Source organism: Rhodnius prolixus, unplaced genomic scaffold (assembly GCF_049639745.1).
Source record: "Rhodnius prolixus isolate KJV_2025 unplaced genomic scaffold, Rpr scaffold_4, whole genome shotgun sequence".
NCBI lineage: Eukaryota > Metazoa > Arthropoda > Insecta > Hemiptera > Reduviidae > Rhodnius > Rhodnius prolixus.
The window spans coordinates 760,108-787,117 of NW_027411614.1; the positions used below are offsets into that span (position 1 = coordinate 760,108).

Below are 27,010 nucleotides of genomic sequence, written 5' to 3' on the forward strand. Positions count from 1 at the left end.
GTCCAGAGGACGGCAGTGCACCGAAGAAAGCTCCGGGCTCTAATAACCTCAAATGTTGACGCGCCTTAAATCATAAATAGAAATAACTAGGTTCCATCTTAACCTTAAAGCTGCCAAAAGCCCCTACTGGTTCTTTAAAAAACCAGAATTGTTTCTTTAGAACCATATTTCATTAAAGAAATTACTGATGGGCGAGTAAAGAAAAGAAAGAAGTAATTCTTATTTTGAACTCATTAATGACTTAGTGCTTTCCCTCCCCCCGCCTCCTTTTTTGTTGTTACTATAGTAACATGCTTAATGATGAAGTCAAGAAATAGGTTCTCTTTTATTACCTCTAATGTATAATAAAAGTGGAAACGGTAATCAGTGGAAATGGTAATGGATTCTGGGAGTGATTCTCATTGCCTCTCCTTGCCTACGTCACACTTACCTACACACACACACACACACACACACACACACACATACGAATTGAAGAACACGTTTTAGAAATCACACATAAAACTGAAAAAGGAAAATGTGTTGATTACTGAAATTACAAAAGAATAACACTAATTCGTTTCTTTGTTGTGTTCAGATTAATCTACTAGCCAGAGCTCTTGACAGATCTGAAATTGTTTCCTTCGTCCATTTCCTACACACAGTACTCTCGAACCCATTACTTCCGCCCCAACACAAAGTGAGAACAATGTGAGATAGAACGAAAATACTTCCTTTTTTTTTGAAACAGGAAGGAAGGACGGAAGAAAAAACAAACTCCTAATCAAGTATTTTTTAATTAAAATCTCAATTTCACACATACACATTCACAAGAAATATAAACATACACAAGCACACTTATATATATATACATATCCATTTCAAGAACTCATTTAAATACGCTTTAACTACGCAATTTAAAAACATTAATAACGTTGAGTACTAAGTCTACACACTCCCTTCTCCCTCTTTTACCACACGGCCAGCGGTGGTGGTGGGAGTGAGTGAGTGAGGAGCAGGGCGCTATTATAATTGCTAAAAAGGGTAATTGGAAAAGTTAATTACTTTGAAAACAATTAATTATATTGTAATTCTCCGTGTGGAAACAATATCCGTCTGTTCCAAAAGTTAATAACCTATTTTGTGAAGATAAATAACAGATTGTATCTATTGGTTGGAAAATAGACAGAGAAGTTGGAGTCCGCGGCCGCCCTGGGCTTCTATCAAGCTGTGAACATAACTAATTAATATTTTATTAAAAATTAATCTAAATATTATATTAATTATTATTTTATTAAATTTAATCTTTATTATTATATTAATTATCAATTATTATTTTATTAAATTTAATATAAATATATTAATTATTATTTTATTAAATTTAATATAAATATATTAATTATTATTTTATTAAATTTAATATAAATATATTAATTATTATTTTATTAAATTTAATATAAATATATTAATTATTATTATATTAAATTTAATCTTCATCATTATATTAATTACTACTTATTATTATGTTATTAAATGTAATCTTTATTATTATATTAATTATTAATTATTATTTTATTAAATTTAATATTCATTATTATAGTATATTAATTATTATTTTATTAAATTTAATGTAAATATATTAATTATTATTTTATGAAATTTAATCTTCATCATTATATTAATTAATAATTATTATTATGTTATTAAATGTGATCTTTATTATTATATTAATTATTATTATTTTATTAAATTTAATATTTATTATTATATTAATTATTAATTATTATTTTATTAAAGTAAATCTTCATTATTATATTAAATGTTATTTATGATTATTTTGTTAAAGTTAATCATAATTACAATATTATATTAATTACTAATTATTTTTATTTTATTAAATTTAGTCTTACTTATTGTAATACAAATGGTTTTGTTTATTTCTTTTTTTATATATTTACTTTCTCTTAATCTAAGAGAAATTATTACGTAAGAGAAAGTTATTGTCATCGTGAAGGATTTTCTATTTTGGATTTTCTTAGGAAAATGTATCAATTTTGAGGTTCCTTGAGGTAAAAGTGTTTTCAAAAAAAAAAGGTCCAAACTAAGTTGGGACTTTTGACTGAACTTGGTAGAGTGGTTCGTATTTACCAGAACTTATTTCTTTTGGAATAATATTGGACTTCATTTTGACTGTGGCTAGCTCTTTTTATTTATTTACTGTGAACAACTCGTATAACTTCGCTTGGAACAACTATGACAGCTCGCATTTGACGTTTGCCGAGGAGTTTAAACCTTTCTTGTAAGAAATTTAGTATTGGTTCAGAGAGGTGCAAGAAATTCGGTGGAGAATATGGTTATCAAGAGTATCGTGAAAGAAAAAAAATAACATTGTTATCGGAAACGATAGAAACGAAGCTTGAAAGGAAACCTTGGACAGTTAAGTCTGCCTGTTTCATAACCACTAGGTTCATCTGTTTGGGCGAAGCATTCTCTCAAATGGATTCTTAGGAGAATTAGAAGCTCAAGGATAAGATATTGTTGGCAGAGTGGAAGCCACGTTAAACTCAGATCCTATGCTCTTCAGTAACCACTAAATTAGTTCGTGATTGTCCAGTGCAGTGTTCCCTTGCTTCCCTCCTTTTCTGAACTCTTCGGAGGCTTCCCCATAATTAAAATTCCAGGATTATGGTCTAGAATGCTAAAACCTTTCTCTTTTTTTTTTTTTGGATATCGGCTATCTCTTTAAAAGCTAAACAATTTCTGGCTACTCCAAAATAGGTAAATTTCACTATTCTTAACGAAAAGATCGCCTAGCTATATCTGAATCATTTTCGAATTGACATGTTCAAGTTTTTACCTTAAACGGCAGATCAACTGCTAGATTGGCTTTAGGATTACAATCACCTAAATGTCCCCTACCTTGATTTAATTGGCACAAATATTTCTAATTATTTTAATTTCCACATTCGAGAGAGAGCGATTTTACGTCCTCTTTTAATTCCTTGTAGATTTTTTGCTTTGTAGCCACTTCTTGTAGTCATCCAACAATGGCAGGCGGAAAATAAAATTTAAAAACAAAAAAAATTGACTTTAATAAAATTAAAACACCATCTCTTTCAGAAAGGTTGGATATTTAATTAACCTTCTCTTTTAATATTGCACCGTTTTATGTAATGTATGGCCCCCGTTATTTATTTAGAGTTTGTAGCAGCATTTAGTAATGAAATCAATACGGCAGTGGCATTTAATCAGGATAAGTGATAACTGGCCAGGAAGGAAGGTTCTTGTCTCTTAGTGGCCCCACCGCGCCTGCGCATCCACTCCACTCTTATATTACTTTCAACTATCTTAAAACACTAATGTATATATATATATATATATATATATATATATATAAAAAGTACTTTTTTGCCCTTTTAACTAATATACATAATGCACCGTTGTACCCTTTTCATTTTTATAAGTGGTACCTGTAATTGTTCTGTTTTTCCCCTTTTTAAAAGATGTAATTTCTTGTGACAGCATTTTTTCCTAATTAATTCTAGCTAATCTAGTCCTGAAGACTTTGTTTGAATTAGTTAGTGGTGGATTTAAAGTAACTTGATGGCTTGATTATGTACATTCTCTTTTCTGCACTCTTAGAAAAGCACTCAGTAATTAAGGTAAGCTTTTCTAATGGGGGGCTGTTTATGTGAGACAGGATTATTTTGGACCTGAGCAAAGTAATGGGACTTTATGTGCACAGAATTCTTATAGTTCACTGGCTAGCATTTAATTATTAATTAACCATTCCCCACTGACGACTGGGTGTGTTTTTTTTTTGGGTCCCTGGGACGAGTGAGCACATTGTGCTCCAATATAATGAAGGAGAAGACATCTTTTCGAGTGACCTATGGATAGACTCGCGTTCAAAGTTGTTAAGGGAAACACGAGATAAGTCGTGCTTATTGTGTGCTTGCTTGAACTGAGTGACCGCTCTCACAAATATGGACAACATGTGACTTTGTACTGGTGATTCTGAGGTGCCATTATCTGCTTGATCATTTAGTAAAGTAAAGTAATGCCTATTTTTTCAGGCGGGCTTTACGTCCAACTACCAATTAGGTATCGTGGACGGAGCCGATTAGCAAACAAACTTTACTACAAATTTCTCATATTAACCATTAAATAAAATCCAACGCCTAGACCAGGGGGATTCGAAACCACTAAACCAACGATACATCTTAGCATTGCGGGTCTAGCCTATAACCGCCTAACATACTTTACTACAAAATTTCTCATATTAACCATTAAATAAAATCCAAGGCCTAGACCCAGGGGAATCGAACCCATTAAACCAACAATACGTCTTAGCACTGCGGTCTCTAACCGCTCGGCTACCGCGTGGCGCCTCTGCTTGATCATTTAAATTCTCTTGTACTGTCACATGGGAAGTGACAACAAGATAGATTTATATCCATTATAAACAAGAATTCGATTGCAACAGTAAAATAAGCATTTGTCAAAGTTACCAACCCAAAAGAACTTGGTTAATGCTAGTCTAGGAGGAGCTGTATTAAGCATAAAGCTGGGAAATCTGCCCGGCTAATCCTGGATGCCATAGGATGTTTCCATCTGGAGTATTGGGGTCTCTTCGGGGGAGCATAAGTGATAACTGTGTGCCCTGCTTTTAATGGCCAAAAGTGATGTTATAATGTTATCAGTGGCCAGTTTTAGCATGTAATAGCTTACATTATTGGTTGCCCAATGATCAGTAGTTTTAAGCAGTGTGTCTAAGCAGTTTGGTTAAAATCTCGCAAGTATTGTCTGTCGAAATTAGAAGATGTTTTTGATGGCTATTAGCCTCTTCTTGGCGAAGTTAGACGCTCTCCCTAGTTCGCTTATACCAATGGACTCCTCCTTTACAATGATCTCCCTTAATATTCTGTACTTTCCTTGAAAGATGGTGTAAGATTGACGATTACCTTAACGCCGGCTGGGCGACGAACCCCTTCACCATCCCTGTTATCTCTGCTTTTAGGAGCAGTTATCTAAAGATCGGATATTGCCCAGATTTTCCCTTCTCAAAGGTAAGAATTTAATGCAGTGGAGGGAATTCCAGGTTGGTTTCAGAAATAAATGTATATTGCTAATTTAAATTGTGGCGTAAACAACTAGAAAGACATGTGATTAAACAGACCGATTATTGTTAATCCCTAACTGTTATGCTAGATCTATACTTGATTATGAATAATTAATTAATATTCCTTTTAGTTAATTAATCAGTGGAACTGACAAACTGATCTTGTCATTTTAACGATAATTTGAAATTTATCCAATTAAATTTGTAATCCATCAAGGGTTTTGTAATTATTTAGTAATAAACTTAAGTAATTCTTATTTTTATTTCTTGGTACGGTTATATTATTGTAATGAATATTAATTTAAACTATTTCCGCTTGAATTATCAATTAATTAAAAATCGCTTAAATGAATTAATATAAGAGAAATTGGCTTAGATCGTAGATAATTAACATTTAGTAGAAGATATTAAGCTTTGAACGGTTTGTCTGTTATTCCACATAATTGGCTGATAACTACGTGTGTGAAGCTGGGCTGGGTGGTATATCGCCGAGGGTAGGTGGCTAAGTTAACAATAGATTACCGACCGTAGTCTCATAGAGCTTATATAGCCACCAATATCTCTGTCTCACTCTCCCTTATTATATACATATATATTGTATATGCGCACTATTATTCACAGCTTATCTTACTCGGACGTATGTTGTTCATCTTGTTTATTATTGTTGTGATTATAAGGATATTGTTTTATTACGCTAATACTGTTTTGCCATCAAATTAATTTATTACTGTAATATTATTGTTAATAATTTGATTAATCATTAACCAAACTCGGGTGTTAGCGTAGTGGTTTTATGAAGTTCCAATTTGTTTTTTGGGAGTTCGAATCCCGCGTGAGGCTAGTTTTTATTTGTTAAAAGGGATGAAATCAGCTCAGTGGTTACTGGATTCCAACGTGGAGCTCCCTTCCGGCCCACAGATTTTCTCTTCCTAGGAGCTTCCGGTGTTGGGACAGTGCTATCTATAACCACTATTCGGAGACTAAAACTGCACTGGCAAAAAAAAAAAAGCTCTGGGCGCCAATAATCTCAGATGCACCATAAAATAAATAAAAATCAATTATAAGTCCCGAGGAGTACATATTACACATTACATTATGTTTGTAGCAAGCACACATAAAGTGGGATATTTCGTCTGGTGCTACTGAACGAATCGCAATCAAATTTTGAATCAGAATCGGTTCAACCGGAGTCTCATATTTCTGAATCAATTTGGTCCATTTTTAGGAATTAAAGAAATATATGCACATGTCCGGCTTCATTGATTCTCTTTAAACAGTAAACACTCATTGCTTACGTGCGGATCTATTACTATTAATTCCAATATTTTCCGCGTGAATCGCTTCCTTAGACGACTGTTCTACCGAACATGGAGGAACTGTTCTATTTATTCCTTTGCTAAAAGATTTAATTTATTCGCTGAATATTCCCATTTAGAGTTCTTGCTATATATACGCATTTGGAAATCGATAAGAAAGTGATTTGTATTAAAAGGTTGAAATGAGAACAATCGATAAATTTGGGGGTGTTAAAACTTCCCCTCTATTAACAACCAAGACAGTTTAATATAATATGGCCCGCAATAGTTATACACAGGTAATGTTAGACTGTACGCTAGACGCTCTGTGATTAGAGTTGACATTATTAGACCCTAAGTCAGACTATTATGCATTCTCCGTCTAATTACTAGGTTCATACAATTTCACAACAAAATTGGCACTTTATTGCAAGTACCCAAATATAACTCATTTACTAATTACTCTACCTGTTGTTTGGGCCTAATATTGATTGCATTGGAATTGAAATGTTAGTGTTTATATTGGCTAAACTGGAGACCAAGTCTCCAGCACTGATTGCAGTGCTGTTTATCTATTTTCCTCATTGGGTTCCTGGTCATTCAGGACACAAGCGAAACGAAGCGGCAGATTTATTGGCCAGGAGCCCTATTTTGGGGTCTCCAAAAGTCTTAAGACTGCGACCATTAAAATATGGGTGCAGACTAGGTCTCAGGAGTGGTGGCTTGCCACCACAGGGCAGAGACTGGCGAAGGAGTTCTTAACGGGCTATTCGGCCGAGGCTGACTGCAGAATTAATCCGTCAAGGCCGTGGGGCTATAAGAATAATTGTAGGCCTAATTAACTGGTCACTGCAGGCTCAGAAAACACATGCATCGCATGGGCCTGGCAGATGATAGTCTCTGTAGGTTCTGTCAGGAAGAGGAGGAGGAAACGGCACTGCACTGGTGTTGTGTTAGTGTGAGTGGCTCGTGTGGCTAAGGATGTTACTTCTCGGGGAGGAAAAACCAAGGCCTGTGAGCTTTACCCAAGAGTCGCTCTCCAAAATTAAGAGTATGATTAAAAGGACGGGTCTGGAGGGCGAGCTCTAGAGTAGGAGAACCACAATAGATCCATGGGGGGTCGCAGTGGCGTAGGCCTTAAGGGCCGTCCTATTAAAAACTTATTTTCCTCGTTCATTCAATTTTTCCGCAATGCAGAGGCAGACCAAAGTTTAAGAAGCGTCCAGAAGGATTCAAGTCCGAGCCTCATTACCCGGAAGAAGTTTAAACACTTCCGTCCTGGCAAGTTCATTACTGTACCAGCACAGTCCATTGGAATAGAACGTAATATCTGACAGGGTTCGTCGTTACTAAGCGAGTACCAAAAAAGGAAGAAAACTAGAATGCATAGGTTGAAACGAAATTAATTTAGAAAGGCGTTTTACTTCTCACTTTAAGAGCCCCGGAACAATACGATCCGATGCTGAATCACGTCTGGATCCTAACCTATACGAGTGATTGTTCCTTTAAACTAGAAGATTTCCAGGTAAGAAAATCCATCATCAATTGTTTTCCATTTCCGTGGCCATAGTGCGTACGATAAAGGAGATGGAGGACAGAATGAAGACAAACAGTCCAAGAATTCAGCTTATGGACTTAATTTCTTAATTAACAGGTCCACCTAAAAGACCACGGGCTAGCATATCAAGACATCAAACCTTGGATTTAGCCCTGAAGTTCATGGCCAATCGACTGTCATTGGTAGCCAAAGCTTTGAAATCATGCTGAATTGTTGTAAAGATTGGTTGTGATTTAGTGCAGCAATGTCTCCAATAGTGGCAATCAATCCCGCTTCCTTTCAAGATCGTTCAAGATGGTCTTACTCGTATAATAGAGCTATTAAAATAGTTAAAAAAACACACCTACCATCACGCTCAGAACTGATTTATTCATGATGTGCGAAATTAAAAAGCAAACAATTAAGAAATAACCAATTCCCGATTTAATTAAAAAAATAATAAAAATGGAATCATATAAGAAGAATTGTAATTAATTTTCTGATTGTATCCTAACCTGAATCAAGTTTTAATTTGATCGGTTTGTATTTCAATTAATGTGGAGCGGGTCAAAACATTTTTGCGGTTATTTTCATTATTATCTTTTTTTTCCAATTAATTCCACTTTTAATAAGTTTCTTCCTATTATAGCTATAAAACCAATTTCATGCCAACTTCTTTCCTTTCATATAAATATCTTACAGAATAATGATATTATTTAATTAGATATTTTTTTTTCAGAGTACAGAGTTAGTTGAGTTAATTAAAAGAACTATTTTTTGAAGTTGTTATTTATAGTATTTAGGTCAGTTATTTCATATTTTCAGTCAAGAGAACCGTTATAACGACTTTTGGAAGATTGAGGTAATATAATCCTCAAGGAATTGTTGGACCGAGAAAATTAGCCGAGACTTTCTTTTGAATCCTTTGAATCCTGTTCTAATTTTTCCCCACAGTATTAATATTATAGTTCTGTGGTAAAATTTAAGTAAACTTATTTGAATATAGAAAATTCTTCATGTTGAAGGAAAAGCAATTTGGTGTGTACTCTCATACGAGGGCGTTACCTCCAAACTCGCCTAGTATTTCGCTTAATATTTTTTTTTGTATCACCGTTTATTTTGACGACTGTAATGCAATAAAAGAGTTGGAATGACAAGGAATGGTGAACAGAGGCACGTGAGAGTGGGAGTGAATGACGGCTATCCTGGATGATCCTAGGAATGGCAATTGATAGTTCTTGCTATACAGATAGGCAAATCTTTTACAGCAATCAACCTAGGAGATAAGCGCTAAGTTAGGAGATAAGAGATTTGAGGGAGGTACAGAGTTAGAGGATTCGGTCTAGATATGAGGGAAGTTTTATGAATATTGGTTTGAAATCGATGGATGCTGCATCTCATAGAGCTGTACTAATAATTTTTAGATATTATTTTAAACTATTAGACTCCCTTGTTTGGGATGAGAGGAGGCCAGGACCCACTAAGGGTTGTTGAGCCACGGAGGTAGGTAGGTAGACTCCCTTGTTCCGTAATAACCTCCTTACATACTTGTTCTAATTGCTAACTTCAAGATGCGATTATGTAATTTCATTAAAATCCTCCTAAATTAATTCAATTGGAGAAAAGTAAAGGAAAGTAATGCCTACTTTTTAAGGCCGGCTTTACATCCAACCACCAAATTAGGTGTCGTGCACGGAGGCGACTAGCAAACATACTTTACTATAAATTTCTCATATTAACCATCAAATAAAATCCAAGGCCTAGACTCCAAAAATCGAACCCACTAAACCAACAATACACCTTAGCATTGCGGGTCTAGCCTATAACCGCTCGGCTATCGTGGCGTCTTAGAAAAAGAAAGAGATAACTTACTTAAAATCTAATAACTTTATAACAACAACTTGATCTTCAGCATGCATAATACAGCCGGTTAAGGAATTTATAAGTACAGCTGATTTTATTCGTCGTTGCACTCATGTTTACCGTAATCCTGAACGTTTACGGATTCATCATCAAAGACGTGGAGGATTCTACTTTAATTGTGGTTTCATATCATACTACCTATGCTGACTCCAGAACGGAAATGAAGAGACGAAAACACAATTGAAGTTGCATACTCTGTTCCAAAGATACTAAACCCCTCTCTAGTGATGGATGATAGTCGAAAAACCGGAAGTCTACAGTTTATGCGATTCCAGATACTCACTTGAGAAAAGTGAGCCACACTTTCTTGTTCAGCCGTGTGTCCAAAATCCAAATTAAGGTGATTGAAAACTTAACTTCCCCACACTTGTACAATAAAAGTCTGTTAGACTTTCTGTGAATAATAAATTGTACGGCTAAAAATTTTGAACATTTACAGTTTGGGATGATTTACAACACTCGGTTAAAAAAAAAAAGGAAAAAGGGGAAAAAAAGTCCAGTCTGGATTATAAATAGTTAAATGCGCACGTTCTGTTTAGTACCTCAACCTGGCCGCTTGTAACCTCTCTCTCTCTTCTCCACGAACACATTCACAAACATCTCAGCTGGATCTTTTACCTTTTATTTCACTAACATGACATTTCTCCGAGTAGATACCGACTTCACTGATTAATCATATAAAATTAACCGATGTTATCTATCTTTTTGGTACGTGGAGCAGGTACAAAGGTCAAAACGCCCATAAAACTAATATAATATAGTTTCTATGTCTCCGGCCATTTCTATCATAGTTTAGTATGGCCGTTAAGAATAGGAATTAAATGGCGCACCGCATCACATGATATAAATGTTACCTCCCCCCTCCATCTGTAATATAAACTTAAGAAGTGAGGCAAAGTTAGAAATTGTACAAGTAAATGTGTTTAGGAGTGTGTGTGAAAGATTGTAACCCCTTACTTGTAGTTTACACAACAGTGTATATATATATTGTTAAACCTGGTGGGACAACAATGAATTATGTGTTCTGGGACAATAGTTAATCAAGGGCCCCCCTCCAAAGAATCTTGATGCTATCTTAGAATTCTCAGTGTCAACTTGGACGTCGCCTCAAGATGGTGGGATGGTGTACCTTTTTATACAACACTTCAGACGAGAAACCGTTGCTTTTTCATTCCTCAACAGTTAGTAATTGATTATACTTTTTTCTTTTTTTTCTATTCCTTACATTGCTTTAAGTAGTTCTTCTTTATTTTTATCTTTTGTAAATACTTATTGCCTGTATGTTTGCCCTTTTGCATTGCAACATTAAGTGTGCATTAGCACTTAGTATAATGCATTTATTTATTTAATTTAAGGGATGTCAGCAACTGAGGACATTGGACCCCGGAGCTTTTTACAGTGCACAGCCCCTTGGTACACTGTCCTTCACCAGACAATGAGCTGTAAGACGCTCCTAGGAAGAGAAAATCTAAGGGCCAACATCTGAGTTCGAACCCGGGACCTCCGCGTGAGAATCAGTGCACGCTAAGTTCTGTGTTGATTTCTACCCTGATTTTCCATTAGTTAATCTGATTTCACAGATTTTCTAGTACTGTTTTTAAACATGACTGTTCCCTGAAAAAGAAAACAAGAGAGGGAAGTAGCTCAGTAGTAAGCGTCCCAAGCGAGGATCCGAGGTTCGAATACAGCTTCTGAGCCCTTAGATTTTCTCTTCTCCTAGAAGCTTCTTACAACTCACTGTCCGGTGAAGGACATAAGAGTTGTCTGCAACGCAAGAGAATACTGTAGGCCACAGCAGTGCACTGAATAAAGCTCAGATGCCTTAAATTATAAAATAAAAAGAAGCAAAGCGCCACGGTAGCCGAGCGGCCAAGAGACTAGACCCGCAATGCTAAGGTGTATTGTTGGTTTAGTGGATTCGATTCCCGGGGTCTAGGCCTTGGATTTTATTTAATGGTTAAAATGAAAAATTTATAGTAAAGCACGTTAGGCGGTTAGAGATTAGACCCGCAATGCCAAGATGTATTGTTGGTTTAGTGGGTTCGATTCCCCCGGGTCTAGGCCTTGGATTTTATTTAATGGTTAATATGAGAACTTTGTAGTAAAGTATATTTGCTAACAGCCTCCGTCTACGACACCTAATTTGGTAGTTGGCCGTAAAGCCCGCCTGAAAAAATAGGCATTACTTTTCTTTACGTAAATTAAGACCATGCTTAAATGATATCCTTTGTTTATCCTATACTTCCGTTTGCCTGAATTTTTCGATTAGCCTATGAACCGCCCCTGAGTAGTTGGAGACGCGCAGGGCTGTGCGTAGAAGCTTCCATACAGTAAGATTTTATTAAGTTACGATCCACACTGCTACGCTTACCTTTGGATGATGGTAAGACTTGATGCTTACCTATAAAGTGATGCATGTTTTATTGTACGAGTAGAAGGAAGTCAGTATGATTGATGTGAGATGAAAGCACAATGGGCACCCTAATTACAGAGACAGCTACCGTAAGCTCTGTGCCCTTCACAAGCCGCGCTGTATATAGTACCCTCATTCTGGTTATTGTTGGGTACCTCTATGCCTAGGGTGGTCTACACTGTGTAGCCACTAAGCCATTCTTACCTTTCCAGCCACTCACACAACTGTATATCACTTCGCATATCAGATTACCTCTAATGGTGTCAGATAGTTAATCCTTCATTATGGTTTTGCCTGCAAGATAAGATCCATATGGTTTAAGTTGCAAGGCTTGCAGTATTATCAGCGCTTAAATTCAACTATTTCATTCATCATTCAAAATATAGCAATTATTTAACTAGTAATTTGTTTCAATTAAAATATTATCTCTGGTTTTGATTATATTTTTTCTTTTTCACTTTTTATTCGTGCTTTTAATTAACGCTCTGTAGATAATGTTCTCTTGTAAGCATTAAATCATTATTAATGATGGTAAAAGGTTTTAATTAACAACTAGCGGTTATCTCACAATCTTATTTATCTCAATCTCTTGATTATACTCTCTTCTTAGTTTGTTAATCTTAAATTTAGATCAGTTTTCTTCTAATTCTATTAAATATTTGCATGAACAGTATTGCATTGTAGGCTATTTTTGCGTAGATGTTGACAAAGTTTTTTATTGGAGTTTCAATTCACGTTTTGATGTTCTCTAGTCTTAAGATGAGATGACCATTTTGTTTATTCTCTTCAGTCAAAGAAAGTAAGTTCTTATCTCATCGGATAACCTTGAAAGCTTTCACAGCTTCTAAAATCTACACCATTTCTTGGATACAATCCAAAGAGACTTGGTGCAGCTCAAGCAGACGTGGGATAGCTGCCACGTGGAATGATGGCGCACAGAAGATGAACCAATCAATCATTAGTCCAGAACTGGTCCTAGGCACAAGGGAAGTGGGCATACCACGAACAGTTTTCTTGGGAAAACAATGAACGAATAAAAAAGTGTATACACCAAAGCTGTGCAGCAAAAAGTTAAAAGCAATGGTTGAAGAACCTGCGAAATCCTTCAAAAATAAACAGTAGGAAGGAGATTAGTCTGTTGGGCTTGCAGTTCCAGGTGCGTGAAATAGGGTAGAGACAGGTGGAAGGAGTTCATAACGGGCTATCACGCCAAGGCTGACTGCAGAATTAATCCGTCAAGGCCGCGTGTGGCTATAAGGATAATTGTAGACCTAAATAACCGGTCACTGCAGGCTCAGAAAACACATGCATTGCATGGGCCTGGCAGATGAGACAGCCTTTGTAGGTTCTGCCAGGAAGAGGAGGAGGAGGACACTACATGGTTTGTGTCTGGCTAAGGATGTTACTTCTCGGGGAGGAAAAAAACCAAGGCCTGTGAGCTTTACTCAAGAGTCGCTCTCCAGAACTGAGAGTCTGATTAAACGGAGTGTGGGGGAGCATTCAAAGGGGTCGCAGGGGCGTAGGCCTTAAGGACCGCCCTATCAGAATCTTAATCTCTTAACCTCTATTGCTAGGAGGTAACTTACAGCTCCTATAGGAACGCCTAACACATCCTGTTGCGTTGGTTACCCTTGTGACTGTGGAGATTATATTCTTAACTCTAAAGTTCAGCCAGTACCTTAGCTCTTTCTTTTAATCGGAATCAATCTCCAATTAATACCCCAAGATGTTTTCTTTTTGACTTCTTTGTTAATAAAAAGAAATTAATATTAAATCTTAAATTCATAATCTAGCATTCAGCTTCCGTTTCTGCGTCTGGTGGTGGATATTATTCGACCAAGACATCGGAGGCCCGGCTAGTAGAATACGTAAATAGAAATTTCTTAGAGGAAGAAGGACCTGCGGGATAGTTTATGATAATGCAACCATAAAGTATAGTTAGGTTAACCAAGGTAGCCCCCTGCGGTCATCTAGGCCTACTCTCAGGCAAGTCTTTCATTAAAGAAATAAACTAACTAAAAACCGATGTGTCTTCATCAATCAAAGATTTTATTTACATTCTTTCCTCTTCGTAATATTCTTCTTAGCTTTCTTTTTTTTTTTTTTCTTGTCCTTATTACTAAATTGTTGTCCACTCATTCTTTGATTTTTAGATGAGATTACAATTTTTTTTTTTTTTCACCACGCTTTGACGTTGCTTGAATTTTTAAGTCGTTTTTAGTCTCCAGCTACCATAGCTTAGAGGTAAGTACAAAAACTAGTCCTACCGAATAAAGGCAGTCGAAGTAATTTATTTTTTGTTCTATTTTATTCTAAAAGTTTCGACCATTTTGTTTATTTTTACTTTAAATCTAAAGTCACTTTTATAAAATCACAAATTTAATCATTTTAAGATTAAAAAATATGATATTGCCCTTCAGGAAATATTTATCTTCATATACATAAATGCATAGAGCTCGGTTAGCTGGTTGTTTACGCAAAAGGAAGGGCGACAGTTCCATGTAGAATTGTCGTGGAAACAGCGGTCTACCATCTTTTAGATGAAGTTGTCCGGTTCATTATCACTAAGTTTTTATATTTATAGAAGGCATATATTCAAGGAAACGCTTCGAAATAGAAACTAGGAGGTTACTTTTTTTGGCAGAGTTTGGTAGTATTTAGCGAAGAAGTTAGTTCTTTGGGCTCCCTAGAGGAGTTCCCTGATTCGAGTACTGCTCTCTCTTCAGATTCTCCGTTTATGGCCGGGTAAGAATAGTCCCAAGGTATCCCCTACCTGTAGTAAGAGGCGACTAATAGGGGCGCCGTACGGAATACCGGGAATGGTGTAAGTCCAAGCTGACACCAGGAGGGTGCCTAGAAACCGTAAGTCATAGAATCCATGACTGGGCCAGTGACCATTCTTGGCCTTAAGTAGGGAGACATAGTCTCTCTACATAATGGTACCACGGGATCGTGAGTCAGCCCGCTGGAGTTCTGTTTCCTCCAGGCTCACCAGAGTTGAGGAAAGATTTCGTGGTGGTCGAGGTATTGCAATGATGATGGGTAGAGTCCCTATGACCTATTGTGTGGGAGGAGGATGGCTGTTTTACCCCTCGAGAAGAGTTACGCCACCTTCTCAATCACCACGAGAACATGTCTCTTCAGATTACCCTTAGAGACTCTTACAAGATCGCTCTCTGGTGATGAACAGCGTTGTCTGTAAGGAGAATACACTGTCCGGAGACCACGTAGTACACGGAGAGCTCCTATGGCTTCAGATATTGACGTTTTAATTAATATAAATATTCTAGTGATCAACTGGCAATTATCGATGTTTTTAAAAACAGTTTTTTGTTACTTAGATGACTTCAAACATGTATCCGCTCCTCTCTAATCCGCTCGATTGCAACACTTCCTCTTGGGAGAGGAAGAGCAAATAATCATACTTACGTAATGTACGATCTGGAAACAATTTCAATTAAAATTAATAAAACATAATTTATGCCTAGCTGAACAGCCGCGGAAGGTTTTAGTATTCTGTGAAAGAGTTAGACTTTACAGGAACAGTTGTAAAATAGATAATACTGTGGGACTTATCATTAATATTAACAATTTCCAGTGGTTTTACTTCCTCTAGTAGATTAAGTGGAGAGAGACTAAGAGAGAGTCTATGGAACACACAGAAGGACCAGTTGTCGAACTCTAAGGGAGATAGAGAAAGACGACCTGATGCTGGCCACAAGTTAGCAGATAATTTCTAGGCTGCAGTTCATCAGTGCATTAGTGATTTGCGGTGTGATGCTAATGCCCTAGTCCCTTCCGTCCATGGCATTATCAGGGCGCTAGTAAACCTCAAGAACTTGGAACATTCCCAGCGACCCTGTCATTTCCGTAACTTCTTCTTCTTCATGCGCCCACGAGGTCCCTCCTACTAATGAACTTAGAGTGTGCGCTACCAGAATGGACCTCCGTTCCATTATTAACGTCTGGTTTCACTAAGGGCCCTTTCTTATTACCGGCTCGTCCGCCAGTCTAAACAGACTGCCTAATTTTCAAGAATGTTTAGCTCTTACTGATGATTTATTCCCGCTACTGGCCTCAGCATCATTTGAAATTAAGAGTTCATTATTCCATGTACCATCAGACGGAATTACTGTCATAAAGTTTCTCTAGTTAAAGCTCAGATAATATATTCTCAAAGCAAGTTACCTTACACTGTCTTTAAGAACTTCTAATAAAAACGAGCTCAAATAACTTATTTATGTTTCAGGTATGCTCCAGTTCTAGTTCTGTTAATGGTTCGACTAAGACAAGTGCGTATAACATTATTTTTTGTTATTTATTAATATTTATACATTTTCCATGCATTCCTTTTCTTACTTTCTATTACCCAACAGCAGGAGTTCTCAACCTTTCTTGTATCACACGGGCTCATTTGAGTTTCCAAACAAATAATGGCGAGCGGAATCAGATTTGAAAGAAAAATGTCATAATCATGATAGCATAAAAAAGATGATCAGTGTTGCAATTTGGCGTGTTTTTTTTTTTTTTGTCAAGGAAGTCCCAGGGCTATTGGCGTTTCATCAGCATGGGGTCGTGATAGGGATGTCAGAGGAGGCGAGGGACTGAACGAAGAGACCAGAGCAAGTAGAGAGATCTTGGCGAATTGTTGTACGAATCTGATGTTGAGGTCGTTGTGAAGAGTGATGTTAGTGACGTAGAAAGGAGCGTCAACTATCTGTCGGAAATAGTTTTGATTGCGAGAGGATTAGAGCAAGTAGAGAGAGCAGTATGGAACTCGTGATATTTTGTCTTGGCGAGTTGATTATACGAATGGGATGTCAACTCTATCTGTCGGAAGTAGTTTTGACTGAAATGTCCAGTTCCGTCCGTATGTTTGTAGGTTAGTTCGAAACCTACAGCTCTAGTCCGTAAGCCCACATAGGTTTGAGGATAATATTGTGTATTAAACGTTTCTGTTCTATGGGCAATTAGGAGCGTCGTCCAAGTAGTCTATAAAGAAGTTTCGCAACGTTTTGTTATTGCTTGTCTCTTAAGTCTTGTGTGTGGGACTCCAAGTGAGACGTTTGTCTATGAAGAGCCCAACAAGGTAGCGTACCAGATCTAATATTATTTTGGATTAAAAAGATTTTGATTAAATTTTGCCGTTTGAATAAAAAACCTGGAATTGTTGAAACATCAATAACTCCACAATGGGTTAACCACATGGGCCCGCAAGATATTTCTTAAATTCTCCAGCTAATTGAGAAGAATATGAGCAAGCTGTGGCTACCGGAAAATGGAACACTAAATCCTGCTAGCAGGAAATAGAAGGAACATTCACAACACTAAAAAATCCGGCTAGATTACAGCCTCCTCATTGCTACAGATATACACAAAACTTCTAATTCAGCGTATGTTATAGCTACACTAGCTCCTCACAGCGGCACACACAGAATTAAGGTGAAACTTACAAAACTGCTCCTCCAAATAGTGCAATAGAAAAAATAAAACTTATATTAGATTTTAAGTTTTAATAACGCATTTTCCCCTCTTCTACTTTCACCGAGTAATTAAAACTTATTGTAATAATTATTTAAGTGTTAATGTGTATAATATATTTTATTTCTTATATTAAAGTATAAAAGGAGAATTAGGTTAAGAAGAGAGCGCTAGGAAAGAGTGGGAAATGGAAGTTAAGACTAATCAACGTATCCCATTTAATTCCACCTTCATTATCTCTGTGAACTCCCTTACTTCTCTCTGCTGCTCCCCCTTGCGTACACATCTATCCAGGTCTCCTCTTTAATTACTGTTCGTGTTCATTTAACGTGCACAACGCACTCTCAGTCTAATTTCTTCAACAGCCTCTTTTATACATTTACCCAACACTAAATGATACTTTTATAAAACAAAATTTCTTATTATTTGAGATTATTGTGAAGGTGATGTCTTGGTATGAGTATTTGGTGTGAGATTTTATTCTCAAATTTCCACCAAATAGGGTTGAGCTATATGTTCTAAGTTTAGAGCTATGGGTGTTTTTTAAAAAGAATATGTAGAATTACATATACAGGGCGATCCATTTAAAACGCACCAATCGGTAATAACTTTTTAGGAAAGCGGAATTTCGAAAAAACCCACGAAGTAAACTATATGCTTTTTTCGCTCTAGTTTTCAAATTTTCCACCCCCGATGCTGTATCTTCATTTTTGGCGGAGTTACGGCTAAAAACCGGTTTGGGGTTTTATAAGGACCACTGGTTTTGACAATGATAATGAGAACTACATAAAGAACTGTGAAAAATGACGTTAATCCTGTTTTGATATCCCTAATGTTAGTTGAGATATTTAAGATCAAAGTTACAATTTTATCTATTCACAATTTTCAGTATTAATTTTCCACCAGAAATACACGTTTTGGGAGGTCCTCTGGCTGCGAAAAATGTTATTTTTGACGCTAAGAACAAAAATAATAATAATATTTGAAGATTTTACAGAATGTAGAGTAATGTAATGGTTGTGGGTGAATCAGGATAAATTTGTTTTATCATCAAATAAAAGCAATCACCACATCATTTTAATGCACCCAGTATGCAAGAGTTCTTGACCTATGATTACGGTAAGAATGTCTTGCTTTTATTTGATGATAAAACAAATTTATCCTGATTCACCCACAACCATTACATTACTCTACATTCTGTAAAATCTTCAATTATTATTATTATTTTTGTTCTTAGCGTCAAAAATAACATTTTCCGCAGTCAGAGGACCTCCCAAAACGTGTATTTCTGGAGGAAAATTAATACTGAAAACCGTTCGCGAATAGGTAAAATTGTAACTTTGATCTTAAATATCTCAACTAATATTAGAGATATCAAAGCGGGATTAACGTCATTTTTCACAGTTTTTTATGTAGTTTTCGTAATCATTGTCAAAACCAGTGGTCCTTATGAAACCCCAAACCGGTTTTTAGCCGTCACTCCGCCAAAGATGAAGATACAGCATCGGGGGTGGAAAATTTGAAAACTAGAGCGTAAAAAACATATAGTTTACTTTGTGGGTTTTTTCGAAATTCCGCCTTCCTAAAAAGTTTTTACCGATTGGTGCGTTTTAAATGGATCACCCTGTATAAAAGGAGTGATATTAATGGCTAAATCCAAAGCAGTCTGAAACCTCAGGGTACAGGCCTTAGTTATTTATTTTACAAGTGAGGGATTTTACGCACTCGAGGTTTAGAAGTGGCCCACAAAGTTAGTTCCGGCCAAAATCGGAAGTAGCACTTTAAAGAAAGAGATATTTCAATTGGTTAGGTTTTAAAGAAAATTTTTGATTTGATATAAGTTCTAGTCACAAAGAATTCCACACCAGCCTTCTCACCTATACTATATTCCCCTGGTATTCTTTTTATTCTTCTTGAGAATCCTAGACGTCTCTTGAAGAGCAAGTGGTCTGGAGACTAACTAATACAATCAAATCTTTAGCTAAAAAGCCACTCCAAGGTGGGTTTCCAATTTACGTTTGATTGCCATTTACGTAATAATAATAATAATAATTAAGTGTTTAATTTTTATTTAATATATACATATTATAACTAGTAAATCATATTTACAAAAAGCATGGACAGCAATCCATCTGCTTGGATTGCCATTTACGTTTGATTGCCATTTACGTCTTTAATTACAAATATATTAAATGCTGAAAGTAGGCAGAAATGAGTCCCGCAATACACAGTAGTATTGAGGGTTCAAGATACCCGGCAGTTACTAGTTGTCCAATAGATTCTAGTTTGACCATAAATACACAAGTGTAATGCTGATTAGACTATGCGAACACTAGACAAATATAAATACCAACAGTTGTAGTTTAGTCCTGATTGATTCACCCCCTAAGGTGGGGGTGGCATGACGCAGCTCACCACTTTGCTGTACCCTTCGCGCTGGTAAACCCTTTATTATTACAATATCTTCGTCCTTTCCATCACCCTTGGCTAGGGGACCCCACCCAAACTCCGCATTGTATTCCTTTTAACCCTTTCCTCATCCAACCCACCACTGTAAAAACAACTCACTTAGCAATTTCCCCAAAAACTGGGTCCCAGGCTATAATAAAGAATTAATAATGAAACTTAGGTTTTCTTATTAAATTTTCACTACGACTAGTCTCCGGGCTCCGGCCCCTCTACACAAAACATCGATCCAGAAAACTTTCCTAATATCTATACACTTAGCACACATTGTTTCCCCCGTCGTGGGGGGATGGGGGCAGAGTCCTTCGTCTTTTTTTTTTAATACCCGGCGCCGCCCACTCTTTCTAATTTCCATTCCAACAGTTCTACTTATCTGTTACCTAATGTTTTTCCGATTATTTTATTGCCCCTCTCTTATCGAATTTACAAATCAATACACTTCACCAAACTATCAATTACTAATATCCCATATTGATTTAAGCAATATCGATTATTCAATTTAAACGCTATATATCTGCCACTTAATATTTTGTATTAGCTCAACACCGGAATACTTAATTCCTACTTCTCTTAGTAGAACGTTTTGTAGTCAATTTTTTTTTATATTTCATTTACCCAAAAAGTGTGACGTCTGCTTTAAGTCCTCGTAACTTAACAAAGACTTATAGCGCACTACCTTTCAGAATAGCCGTAAGGGATAGTCGATAGTGTGTTCAACAAAAATTAAGAAATGATATTTAAACATTTTACTTCTTAAATGATTCCCTTTAAACCCTTTGCACTCCATTTTAAAATATCCCTAACTGGAATTTATTATTTTTATTAAATTTCCTTTAAATTGATTTAAATTTTGTGGGGGGCAGATGACAATTAATGGATTAAATGGAATTGAATTTAATGAAATAAAATAGAATTAAGCGTATGAAAAATTCAAATACAGTTTTATAAATTGATGATACAGCTTTCCATTTGGAAAAACCGTTCAACTTGAATCATTTTATGAAAACATTGTTATGTGCGGGAAAACGGCGATGTTTAAATGGTAGCGGGAGAATAAAGCGGTCGAATCAAAAGAGAGATGAAACTAAAGGCTGTATTTTTTTTTTCTGTGTTTAAAGGGAGTTTATGAATGACGTCAAGCATAAGGGGAGCTAATTTGGACGGAGTAAAAAAAACAACCACCCGTAACCGTGTGGAGTTGGCGAAAATGGACTTTTTAAAGTGATTTAAGTGTCAGATCGTGTTTGTTTGGGTGAAATCGTCGTATCTGATGGGCCGTTTGGTGGAGACAGAGTGTGTTTATTGGCGGAGAGAGAGAGAGAGTGAGGAAGACTCTCCGACCAAACATTGGCAAAGTAAGCCTAGAATGGAGCTGGTAGAATGTAGTATCTGTACTGCGTTGGATAACCCTTCGAGCACCTGCAAATTATGGCTGGCTCGATTGGTGGACTTCGCTACCGTACTGGCTGTACAGGAATAATATGGTTGTGTGTGTGTGTGTGTGTGTGTGTAAGAGAGAGAGAGAGAGAGACAGAGAGCGAGAGAGAGAAATATATTTTTTGAGAGTGAACAATTTTTTCCCCCCTAAACAAGAGGAAGTAGGTGTAAGTTAGTAGAATGACGACACCGGAATCAATGGTGGTAGAAGAGGTTTTAGTTACCGCAAAGTCTGTGTACTCAGGTCCGTTTGTATGTAAATAATGAACTATAAGGGAATAAATCGAGGCGTGGACCTAGGGACTGTCACATACAGCACAGATACTCCTCGATTGCTGTTCATGGGGTAGGATGGCTGAATGCCGAACGCTGCAAGTGGAGGAACCCTGATACATAGACAGACAGACAGGCAAACGCTTCCAATTCTCCCCAATAAAATAAATCAACTTTGTGAACGTACCTCCATCGGTGCCACCTACGGGTGGTTTAGAATGGCCAGAAGGGGTGGGCTAGCCACTTTGCCGTGTATGCACCAACTCCTCCTCGTCTATTGTAACGTTTCGCTACCACAAACACCACCTTCTTCTTTCAGACATTCACTTAAACGGATTTCAATTTAGGGTTACAAAAAAAAATAAATATAAAATAACCCGAGTTCGAATCCAGCTTGCCAGCCCTTAAATTTTTTCCTTCTAAGAACTTTCTGTTGTCTGTAACGAAAGAACTCTTTCCGAAAACCGGTTTTTCGCTGGAAAAAGCTGCGTACACCATTGGCCTCAGATGTTGTACCCCTAAAATTTAAACAAATATGTATATATACCAAAAACCTAAAAATTCTGTTAAGGGATACATTGATTTACCCGGGCGCCACGATAGCTGAGCGGTTATAGGCTAGACCCGCAATGCTAAGATGTATTGTTGGTTAGTGGATTCGATTTCCCGGTCTAGGCCTTGGATTTTATTTAATGGTTAATATGAGAACTTTTTAGTAAAGTATGTTAGGCGGTTATAGGCTAGACCCGCAATGCTAAGATGTATTGTTGGTTTAGTGGGTTCGATTCCCCGGTCTAGGCCTTGGATATTGTTTAATGGTTAATATGAGAAATTTGTAGTAAAGTATGTTTGCTAATCGGCTCCGTCCACGACACCTAATTTGGTAGTTGGACGTAAAGTCCGCCTAAAAAATAGGCATTACTTAACTTTCTTCTTCTTCTTAACTGGCGCTACAACTGAAGTAGAGTTTTGGCCTCCTTAAGACGTGCCCGCCAGGCGTCTCTTTCCTGCGCAGCCGCCCTCCAATTGCGGAATCCTAACATAGATGCAGCATCATTATTACTTTACTTTACTTACATTGATTTACCCACTTTGATGCCTCCATTTTAAAATTGATACAGTTTCCGATTACAGAAATTCATTTTTGGGGTTCTCAAAAGTGTATTGTAACTTTAATTACCCCTCAAAAGTTTAGTATGGCCATTTTAGTATACTTTCATTTCTAAGTACTATTTAATTTTAAGGAGTATTTAAAAGCGTTATTGAGATTCCAAATTTGAAGAACATTGGTTACCGTACTGGTTAATTGAAGTGCCTTTTTAAATACTACATCAACTACGTACTTCCAGTTCTGTGTAACCAAAATATGCGGAGTTATAATTAAGGAGCTGGATAATTTCTTTGACAATTCTTAGTAAGATTCAATATTATCATTATATGGTACAATTAATAAAAGTTGGTAAATGTATTGGTGCTAAATTAATCTAATATTTATGGTAATGCATACTTGTGGAGGGTGCCCAGAAGTCTGGCCGGCAAAAAGCCAAATGCTTATTTACACGATATATAATGTAACAAGCGACTGATAGATCTCCAACACAGTTGGCAGCTTGTAACTTGCTCGTTAAGTTCATTAGCAATATAAAATATCTATTTCTGTAAACTCTAATCCAGATTTATTTGATTATTATTGCATAATTTATAAATTATTTGGCATTATAAATCATTGTATTTATTTGATACTTAATCGGTTTTAGAAAAAAGACCCGACTAACTTAGATAGATCAGTGTGCAAAGGGGCGGAACAACGTATTTTTCTGTTAACATTTTTTCTAACAAATAAAAAATTATCTATATGCGGGGATTCGAACTGGGGATCTCCGTCTTACAAATCAACCATTAAGATTGAGATAAATCGAGAACAAAAATATAAAACCAAGGAATAAAATAACCACGAAAAATTTGCTTCCGGAATTAGGCCCATTTCTGGGCAAAGGCCTCTCCCAATTCTCTTCATATCTCTTTGTCTCTAGCCCTGGAACTCCAGTTAGATCCAACGAATTTCTGGATCTCGTCTCTCCCATCTTAAGAACTGCCTACCTCTATACCACTTCTTATCCAATGGACACTGTCCAGGTGTTTCTAGCTCGAGACACGTGTCCTGCCCACCTCCGCTTGAGCTTTTTTGCCGATTTGCACCACTTGTAGAAAGCTGTAGTCCTGCTCTGAATCTCGGTGTTCCTTACTTTATCTTTCCTTTTAATATTTAGAACACTTCTTTCCATAGCTCGCTGCGTGCTTCTCAGCTGCTGTTCATTTCTTCTAGTAATAGACCAAGTCTGTGACCATTACAGAAAGGCAGGTAATTATACAGGCACCTTCCTCTAGGTTGCTATATTCAAATTAGATTTGAAAATGTGCTTCATGGACCAATACTTACTCCAACTGATAGAAATCCTCCTGTTAATTTCCTCTGTAGTTTTATTCCTAAAAGAAAAAGATTGAGGAGATACGGTGAACACCAAATCCCACTTTTGTAAAACTATAACCTTAATTTGAAACCAAACTTTGTTTAAGGTTACTTTTTAAGTTGGTTTATGGAGTTTCTCCTAGCATGCCATTCCATGTTCAGTAATCTCCGGGCAGTGTTCTCTCATTACTGCCCAATCACCGGGGACATTGAGCTGTAAGATGTCTTCCAGGAAAAGAAGGCAAATTTTTGTGTTAAATTCCCGAATTTTAAAAAAAGACATATTTTATTTTCAAACCGCTCTGTATACCTCTAAAATATGTTTATTTTCAAAATTTAGATTGGACGATTCATTCCATAATTTTTATAACGTCAAACGAATTGACTATATTGGGTAAGAATTATGGTGTAAGTGTTCCGTTATGCGAATATATATTCGACTATGGATTTCAAAATAATGTTTTACCGTTCACCGCCCCCGAACGACATCACCCTGACTCTTAGTCTCAAAAGTTCAATTTTCGAACATATTCAACAGTTTAATTATTCTTGATGGGCAGAGTGGTGGTGGGGGACCAGCGGCCGTGGTCTGCGCTATACAAACCTGGGGCACATTGTACATGTATATATTTATTGTTTATAGGACATATATATGCCCCGGCACCCCCCCGGACACAGGTAATTTTATGTGTGTAAGCATAAAACAATGGCCTCTAATGTTTATTTTGTGATATTGGTTGAAACCAGAGAAAGAGCTAGGCAATCTGTGGTGGTTTGAAGTTGCGGGAGGTGACCCGTCTCTGTTCAGGTTACAAGTGTGTGGGGTCCCATAATACAAGCACAGGTGGAGCAGTCTGGTGAATTATAACAAAACTACCCCTGGAGAATTTACCAACAAACATTATGTAATTAGATAAAAATTGGTTACAAACTCCCTCGGGAAGAGGAAAACTTTTAATTACAAAAGAGTTTAATGGGGGGAAATGTGCTGGCGGAAATGGACTAGAGTTTCCATTAATTTAATTTTATCGAACCTTGCTTTTTTTTTGGTTAATTTAAGGCGTCCTCACAATGAAACTAAGTCTCGAAACTTCACCTTCATACTTCGTTGCATTACTCTTCCTCCAGTCGTCTATAATCTCTACCAAGTAGTGATCGTCACCAGCTTCCATGGGCTTTACTGAGACCGGAAACTTCCTTGGATCTCCACCACAAAACACTTGAAAGTGCAGAACTAAACAGAGGATTTCGACGACCCAAAAACACTATAGATGACAAAAGACTTAGATTAGATTGTATTAGAAGGGTGATTCCACCAGAAAGGGGAAGGAACGCAGACAATCCAAAATGCCCATTGCTCCCCGTCCACCCCTTACCTCATGAGAGATACCGTGGGCTTTAAAACAACAAATCCGGCTAAAGGTTGCCGGACGCTAATACAGTCATCCCTCGCTACTAAAGCGGTTCATTTATCGCGGCCTCAGTTCATTGCGGATTGTTCAAAAATTCAAAATTGAGGAATTATGGCGCGAAAGTTGCCCGCACGCCAGCAGAAGGCCGGGGGAAGTGCCCACACAATTCAAAATCTAAATAAAAGAGTTCTAAAAACATATTTACAGTATGTACACTTTAGTTATATCTACGTATGTTATACTCACACGTATCATATTAATATAATTTATACATTATTTTATGTATGCTATTTGTACTATTAATATTTTATTTAAATGTTTGAAACTATTCTTTAATGTTCTAATGATAATGGTTTCATATACACTTATTGATATTACACATACACTAAAAATGAAAGGGTGACTTCTACTTCGCGGTTTTCATTTATCGCAGCCGGTTTTGGTCCCTCTTAACCGCGATAACTGAGCGATGACTGTCTAAAATAGTGACGGGACACTAGGGAACACGGCAACTCAATCGCCCAGTGCACTGGAATAAACTTAAAAAGTTCTGGGGTGAAGATTACCAGATGCTACAATCTCCGGTAGGGAGACATTTGACCTTCCGAAGACGAGAAATCCTAGTTTTAGAATAAACGGGGCCCACCTCAACAAAGTGACCTTAGTGTCACTTCCCATTTTGGTACTAATAGCATTTTCAAGCCCTTTTAGCCTATCATTTTCATTTTGTAACTGTGCGTCTATTTTCACTAAGTGACACAGCTAACAGAGCAAGACCAGCAACTACAACAAAGTTAGCAATATTGCCATTTACTTTACCAAAAACGCTTGATGGATAAGCATTCGCTGAAAATCGCTGGTGTTAGCATAAGAAGACCAATAAATACTCCAACAGTCTCATCGGACTCACCACAGCCGGTACAATTTGGCGACTAGATAAGGCCGCATGACCAAAAGACTTATCTGTACTTATCTTTTTTTAAAAACCCAATCTGGGTGTATGGACTAGCATTGTCGGGTTCACCCAAAACTTTAGCCAAGAAAAGGTAACCAATTTTGGAAGCTTAAAATTTTAAGTGAGTGACTTTAATGACTGTGTAGTTATGGATAGGATGATCATCCAGATCTACACCTTGCTGTAGATATTACCATGTTACTTGGAGCTGCTGTTACAGTAGAGGCTCCTCAGCGAGTACCCATTG

At 36.9% G+C, this 27,010-nt stretch overlaps 1 protein-coding gene across 5 annotated transcripts in view; it reads left to right on the top strand.

Annotated features, from left to right (window-relative positions):
• LOC141455902 (uncharacterized) overlaps positions 1-27,010 on the top strand; it is a 461,930-nt gene that overhangs the window by 303,262 nt on the left and 131,658 nt on the right. For 2 of the 5 annotated variants that reach the window (XM_074131386.1, XM_074131389.1), the window contains exon 3: positions 16,519-16,561. The exons of 2 other annotated variants lie outside the window; for them this stretch is intronic. In XM_074131386.1, the coding sequence (XP_073987487.1) occupies positions 16,519-16,561 (43 nt within the window). Of the gene's footprint in view, positions 1-10,942; positions 11,038-16,518; positions 16,562-27,010 lie in introns of those variants that run through there. One more of the 5 variants, XM_074131390.1, reaches the window with a different exon arrangement.